Source organism: Macaca thibetana, chromosome X (genome assembly GCF_024542745.1).
Source record: "Macaca thibetana thibetana isolate TM-01 chromosome X, ASM2454274v1, whole genome shotgun sequence".
Classification (NCBI taxonomy): domain Eukaryota; kingdom Metazoa; phylum Chordata; class Mammalia; order Primates; family Cercopithecidae; genus Macaca; species Macaca thibetana.
Genome location: NC_065598.1, coordinates 27,167,926 through 27,175,481, shown reverse-complemented (window position 1 = coordinate 27,175,481; position 7,556 = coordinate 27,167,926). Strand labels below are relative to the sequence as shown.

General features: G+C 38.5%; 1 protein-coding gene across 1 annotated transcript; it reads left to right on the top strand.

The window, feature by feature from the left end:
* Positions 1-265: 265 nt before the first annotated feature.
* On the top strand, positions 266-3,376 carry PPP4R3C (protein phosphatase 4 regulatory subunit 3C). Its single transcript, XM_050777591.1, has one exon. The coding sequence runs from the start codon at positions 311-313 to the stop codon at positions 2,780-2,782; it is 2,472 nt and encodes an 823-aa protein (XP_050633548.1). The 5' UTR covers positions 266-310; the 3' UTR covers positions 2,783-3,376.
* The last annotated feature ends 4,180 nt before the right edge of the window (positions 3,377-7,556 follow it).

Here is a 7,556-nt window from a genome sequence, read left to right as displayed (position 1 = left end):
GACTCGCTTTTTAAGAGACGGTAGGGGATGGGGGATTGGGGGGCAATGGAGAGAAGATTCAGGGTGCTTGAGGTGGGGGAAAGTGGAAAGTGAGAGGTAACAGGGCCTCCAGAGGGAACAGGAAGGAACCCTGCCGCCCTCCGACCTCTCCAAAGCCTTGGCTCCGCCCCTCTAGCCGCTACTGATTCGCAGTCTTCTATCAGGGGTGCCATCTCGGCCACCATCGTTGTCAAAACAACAGCCGCTTCTATGCTGTACCGGAAGCAGTGCCTGGGAGACCAGACCTCACGGGGCGAGGCCAGAGGACGCCATGGCAGACCTGAAGTACGGTGTAAACGTCTATGTCCTGAACGAAGACCAGGAATGGAACAATCTAGGCACCGGTCAGGTCTCATCCACCTACGACGAGCAGTTCCAGGGCATGTCTCTGCTTGTTCGGTCAGATTCAGATGGGTCAGTCATCCTGCGGTCACAGATACCTCCAGACAGGCCCTATCGGAAACATGAAGAGACACTAATTGTTTGGTATGAAGCTGAGAACCATGGTTTGGTGCTGAATTTCCAGGACCCAGCCGGCTGCCAGGATATTTGGAAAGAAATTTGTCAAGTTCAAGGTAAGGATCCGTCTGTCCAAATCACACAGAACATTTCAGATGAACCAGAAGAAGACTTTGATGAAATGTCAGTAATTGGTAATACGGTTGTGCTGCCTGACTGTGAACTCAATACACTTGATCAAATTGCTAACATAGTTAACTCAGTTCTCGCCTCACCTATCCGTAGGGAAAGACTGGCTCTGATCTTGAAAAATGAGGCTTATATTCAAAAACTACTGCAACTGTTCCACACTTGTGAAAACCTAGAGAACACTGAAGGTTTATACCGTTTGCATGAAATTATTAAGGGAATTTTATCCCTCAACAAGTCATGTCTGTTTGAGATAATGTTTTCTGACGAGTGTATCATGGATGTGGTGGGATGCCTTGAGTATGATCCTGCTTTGGATCAGCCAAAAAGGCATAGGGACTTCTTGACCAATGATGCAAAGTTCAAGGAAGTTATACCAATAACTAACTCTGAACTTAGGCAAAAAATACATCAGACATACAGAGTACAGTACATTCATGACATTCTTTTGCCTGTGCCTTCCATATTTGAAGACAATTTTCTTTCTACACTTACAACGTTTATTTTATCCAACAAGGCTGAGATAGTAAGCATGCTGCAGAAAGATCACAAATTTTTGTATGAAGTTTTTGCACAGTTAAAGGATGAGACTACACATGATGATAGACGGTGTGAATTGCTAATTTTTTTCAAGGAATTATGTTCATTTTCTCAGGCATTACAGCCTCAAAGCAAAGATGCACTATTAGAAACATTGACACAGTTGGGAATTCTTCCTGTTCTTAAAATCATAATGATCAGGGATGATTTGCAAGTGAGGTCAGCTGCTGCAGTTATATGTGCTTATCTAGTGGAGTACAGTCCATCCAGGATCCGAGAATTTATAATTTCAGAATCCCAGGTGTGCAAAGATAGTGACCTTTTCATTAATGTAATAATTAAACAAATGATCTGTGATACTGATCCTGAGTTAGGAGGTGCCGTTCATTTGATGGTAGTTCTCCATACTCTACTTGATCCACGCAACATGCTGACAACACCTGAGAAAAGTGAAAGAAGTGAATTTCTACATTTCTTCTACAAACATTGCATGCATAAATTTACAGCACCACTTTTGGCCGCCACCTCAGAACACAACTGTGAGGAGGATGATATAGTTGGATATGACAAAAACAAAAATTGCCCCAATAATAATCAAACAGCACAACTGCTTGCTTTGATTTTGGAGCTACTTACATTTTGTATACAACATCATACATACTACATAAGAAACTATATCTTGAACAAAGACTTGCTAAGAAAGGCCTTGATATTGACGAATTCAAAGCATACTCACCTGATTTTGTGTGCTCTTCGCTTTATGAGAAGGATGATCAGCCTTAATGATGAAATTTATAATAATTACATCATCAAGGGAAATCATTTTGAGCCAGTTGTAAATGCTCTTCTAGATAATGGAACTCGGTATAATATGTTGAATTCAGCTATTCTTGAGCTATTTGAATACATAAGAGTGGAAAATATCAAGTCTCTTGTTTCACATATAGTTGAAAAGTTTTATAACACACTTGAATCGATTGAATATGTTCAGACATTCAAAGGATTGAAGATTAAATATGAAAAAGAGAGAGACAGACAAAGTCAAATACAGAAGAATTTACATTCTGTACTGCAAAATATGGTAGTTTGCACAGGTACCATAGAAGAAATGGAGCTGAAAGAAGAAATATGTTTTATGGAAGATGCAGAAGAAGCAGTTATGCCACCACTGGAAGATGATGATGAATTTATCGAGACTAAAAGAACCCAAGAAGGAGAAGCAGTTATGCCACCACTGGAAGATGATGATGAATTTATGGAGACTAAAAGAACCCAAGAAGAAGAAGCAGTTATGCTACCACTGGAAGATGACGATGAATTTATGGAGACTAAAAGAACCCAAGAACATGAAGACAAAGTAGACTCTCCCAAAAGAACATCTTCTGGTGATTTCAAATTCTCTTCATCTTATTCTGCTTGTGCTGCTATTGGAACAGGTAGCCCAAGTGGTAGCAGTGTGGTTCCTTTAGTGGATCATCCAGATGATGAAGAAGAAAAACAAGAAGATAAAGAAGATGAAACATCCCCCAAGAAGAAACCTCGTCCTAGCTCCTAAAATCTGTATGGAGCATCCTCAACATGTGGCTCAACAAAAATTCTATAAACATCAATGAGCTAAAAAGACTGATTCCACAAGCTTTTTCATGTGAACTTATAATGATAAATCACAGATACGCTGAGTTAAGAGGGTTTAATTCTGTAAAAGCAAAATTTCTCATAATCTTAAAAAAAAAAAAAGTAATCAGAACCTGGGTGATAAGCTTTTTAGCAAGAAAGTCTTAATTTGTAGCATGATTTGGGGGAGGAAACCATCTTTGGGGAGGAAAGACTTAGTTTGGAATGGGGAAGAACCAGGTTGATGATAATAATGTAGTTTTGTTCTAGAGGTATATATTAGAAACAATAACAGTTCAGTTGAAAAGCCTACAACATTACTTGTATAATGCTTCTAGTCATGGTATTCTTTCCTTCAGTCACCTTGTTAACACAAAAGTTTAGTTTATATAAAAGACAAAGTTAACTATAAAAAAAGTTAGTCTCTTCAGACATTTCTGTAAAGATACAACAGAATTTCAGCATATAAGTAATTGGAAGGAAGTAGCTTTCAGAGTGTACTTTCATTCATTAAAAAAGCAAGCTGGATTTACAATGTGCAGTTATTTGTTTTTATTAAAACAATAGAAATGTATTCTCTCACTGTTCTGGAGGCTGCAAGTCCAAAATCAAGGTGTCAGCAAGGCTATGACCCTTCTGAGACACTGGATAGCATCCTTCCTTACCTTTTCCTAGCTTCCTTCCACGGGTGGCCATGGATTCTTGGAGTTCATTGGCTTGTAGCTGTATTAGTCCAAACTTTGCCTCTGTGATCACATGGCATTCTTCTTGTGTCTATGCGGTTGTTTATATAACTTTTTTTTTTTTTTTTGAGTTGGAGTCTCACTCTGTCATCGAGGCTAGAGTGCAGTGGTGCAATCTCAGCTCACTGCAACCTCTACCTTCCGGATTCAAGTGATCCTCCTGCCTCAGACTCCCACATAGCTGGAACCACAGGCATGCACCACCATGCCAAGCTAATTTTTGTATTTTTTTTGTGGAGACGGGGTTTCGCCATGTTGGCCAGGCTGGTTTCAAACTCCTGACCTCAAGTGATCCGCCCGCCTCAGCCTCCCAAAGTGCTGGGAATTCAGGCATGAACCACCGTGCCCAGCCTAATATAACTATTTTAGATAAGAGATGGCAAGCATCAGTCCAGTAGTATTTGCAAAATTTTCTCTAGGATCTTGGGAGTGAGTAGAACAGAGTGCTTTCTACTCCTAGAATGTGACTGATAACTTTGAAGTCATTTCCTGATTCCTTAATGAAGTTTGTCCTTCCCAAAGCAGCAAGTAAGTTTTAAATAGTAATTTATAGAGACTAACATACACAAAAAATCGTGCTGAATGAAGCAGTATTTAATATCTAGAAACCATTTTGGACCATGAAAAAGTTATCTAAGTGTTAAAATCACCACACAGTACATAAAGTTTTTTCTATAAACAGGGGTGTAACATGAAAGGTGCTTTACTAAAGAGTGTATGCAAATATATTTTTTAAAATAAGTTGTAGTAAAGAATTAATAGATTTTATTTTTAGAGGAGCAATTTAACTGTGTCTCTTTTTCCTAGAATCACTTAAACTGAAAAACAGTTTCTCCCATTTTGAAGATTTAGAATTAATATTAATTTGGGCTATTGTTTGAATGAGATGAGCTGTCTGTTTAGATAGAAAATGTAGTTTTCTTTAAAACAGACATTTATTTTGTATTTTAAAATACCACTGTACTTGTTTTTTACCATTTGGTGATATTTATACTGAAATATAAAATTCAGGAATTAAGTATGACCCTGTAATTTCAAGAATAAAAGAGACCATATTAAGTTTACTGTTGTTCCAAGAGGAGACACAGCTTATGCAAAACTAAAAGATTCTTCTGTTAAAGCTACAAAGGGAGTATATTCCTAAAATGACAAACAATAATTGCATCAGATATAAAGTCTACTAAAGTCCATGACCTCTGGAGATATACATTGCAGAGGACATGATACAGTGGGGAAACTGCATTTTCACACTTCTCAAGCCATTTTAGTTAATTTAAATATTGTAATAGGATTATTCACGTTGCAATTATATGTCAGAAAATGTAGTGTATTAGAAGAGCATTTCATGTTTTCTATCTGGCTAGACTTTCAAGGGGATGGTTATCCACAGTACACACATAGACAGAGTTTTGTTTTGAGAAAATATATACTTAACTCTTTATTATGGTGGAAGTAGCACTGGTTCCTTAATAAAGCAGCTAAGTACAACTAGACAGAGAAGAAAATTTCTGTGTTTTTTGTTTGTTTTTGTTTGAGACAGAGTCTTGCTCTGTTGCCCAGGCTACAGTGCAGTGGTGTGATCATAGCTCACTGCAACCTCAAACTCCTGGGCTCAAGTGATTCTCTCGCCTCAGCCTCCTGAGTACCTGGGACTATAGGCATGTGCCACTGTGCCTAGGTAATTAAAATTTTTTTTTTTGTAGAGATAGGGTCTTAATATGTTGCCCAGCTGGTCCTGAAATTCCTGGCCTTGAGTGATCCTCCCACTTCAGAAAAATTTCTGTTTTGATATTATTTCTGTTTATTCTTCTCTTATCAGCTAGTTTTAATCTGCCATTTAAAAAATCGACACTGTAGGGGAAAAAAAGAGAATATTTGCATTTTTTGCTGTCTTTTTCCCAGTGAGTTTATAAGGAAAGATGAAGAAGGATATAAATATAATGGGATGTAAAAATAAATAAAATGTTTTTGAAAAAAGAAAAAGAAAAGAAAGAGAAAAGGACAGGCATTCCATGGAGCTGTGTAACCTCTATGAGCCCTTGTCTAGTCTTAGCTACTTAATGTTAGGGAAACCAGCGTAACAAGCAAAATGGTGCATAAGCAAATTGGCCGTTAGATGGCATAACCTACTATTAAGAGAACATTTAAGAGGGCAACAAAATGCAGAAGAGCAATCCTTACTGTCTATACAGTGAATGAAAAATTAACCAAAATGTTCAGTCTCTCTAGCCATGGTGAGTGAGAAGATACCATGTCAAGAAAGTTTAATTTCATCTTTAAGTTTTCTAGAAGTAACTTCAAAAGTAACTTTAAGTATGTTATTGATGATACAAAAAGAAGAAACATTTTGAAATGGTCCTGTATTTACCATAAAATCCAGGTGAGCATTTTTGAAGAGGTGCCCTGGACTCATCAAGGTTTTAGCTTTGAACACATGACTTCTAGTAACTTTAATGGCTTAGTGACTTTCTAAACAACAAAAAGGGAGAGGGCAATATAAAAGATAAAGCAAAAGCCTCATATTCAGACAGCCCTTGATGATAATGCAGGCCCTGATGCTTACCAGTTCTGTGACCTTAGAAAATTTGCTTATTTTGTCCTCTAGCTACAATTTCTCCATCGTGTTTTAAAGATTAGAAACTATATGTAAATTACCTGGAACATGTTTAGCACTCAAGAAATAGCTTTTAAAAATCATTAGCAGCCGCAGCAGTAGTATAATTATTTCTAAGAAGATGAGAGATAAAGCCAGCTATAACCACTTATATCACAAGTTGTGCTCACAAATTAATAATCTTATATTCTGGATCAAATTGACAGCAACATAACAAATTAAAAATTAAAGAGTCAGTCCTGATTGGAGGATAAGTCTATGTGTATGTATTGTGCCCTGCTGAGACACAACTAAAATAAAAACATAAATGTAGAAAGAAAAATAAACTCTCATATAGCAATGAAGACACTTGGGTAGAGTGATGTCTGGCATGTTAACCAAGGAATGGGTGCTAGATGACAGGAGTGAAGAGTGAAATTGAAATTAGAGGAGTAGGAGCAGAAGTAGGGAGGGAATTGAAGATTTGTAAAAGTGACAAGAGTCACCTAGCCTTGTTCCCTCCATGCTTCACCCCAGCAAGCAGAGCAGTCAACTAGAATGTATACCTGGATAACAGACCAAATGTCCTTTCCCTAAAGCAAATGTAATAACAAAGCTGAGGGCCCTGTTATGGATGTTGTTGCCTCAGAGTTAAGCCCTTTTCTTTAAGGTGTTGGAAGGTCAAAAGCGCTGAACGTTTACCACCTTTAAAGAACAAGTCACAGTGTTTTCAGGAAAGAGCCACAATGCCTGGCTCTTACCCAAGAAGTACAGTCTGAGAGTATAAATGGTGCCCTTGAAAAGGAAGTTTTTACAATTGGTAGAGTGGCCCCGTCCAAATGGTACCTACATCAGTTAGGAAAGCAAGGTGAGAATGCTAGCAGCTAAACCTTAAGGTTCCCAGTTCAGTTCAAATAATTGAGGCTAGTCCTTGTTTGGGAGATTTGCTAAAGTGCAGTCAACTCAATATGCTTGTTTGTCCCTGCTCAGCTTGGGGACATGACATTAGTGTGTTCCAAGGAATGACTGAGACTGAAGGTGAGGTTGACATCAAGAGGTACACGTGCACATGTGTGTGTGCAGGAGCTGGCATCATCTCCTGTTGTTTCTGATAGACCTCTCTATAAGGTAAAGGGGAAAGGTGGTTAGATTGACCTGGTTGCAAGTGGCCAGCCCAGCAGTCGGTTAAATTGAAGGTCCTTGCAACTGTTTGGGAAAGCTGCACCAGAATGTTTTCCTTGGGGAGGAAGGCTCCTGAGGCCGTCCTGATAAACAAAGATCATTAATGCCCTCCCTTCTCCTGTACAACCCCAAGCATTAGGTTATTGCTCTTCCTCTATCTCCACAATACCTGATTCTCCCATTCTGCTAACTGTAAC

Excerpts from the sequence above, each read along its gene's own strand:
- PPP4R3C (XM_050777591.1), top strand. The coding sequence starts at position 311 with ATGGCAGACCTGAAGTACGGTGTAAACGTCTATGTCCTGAACGAAGAC.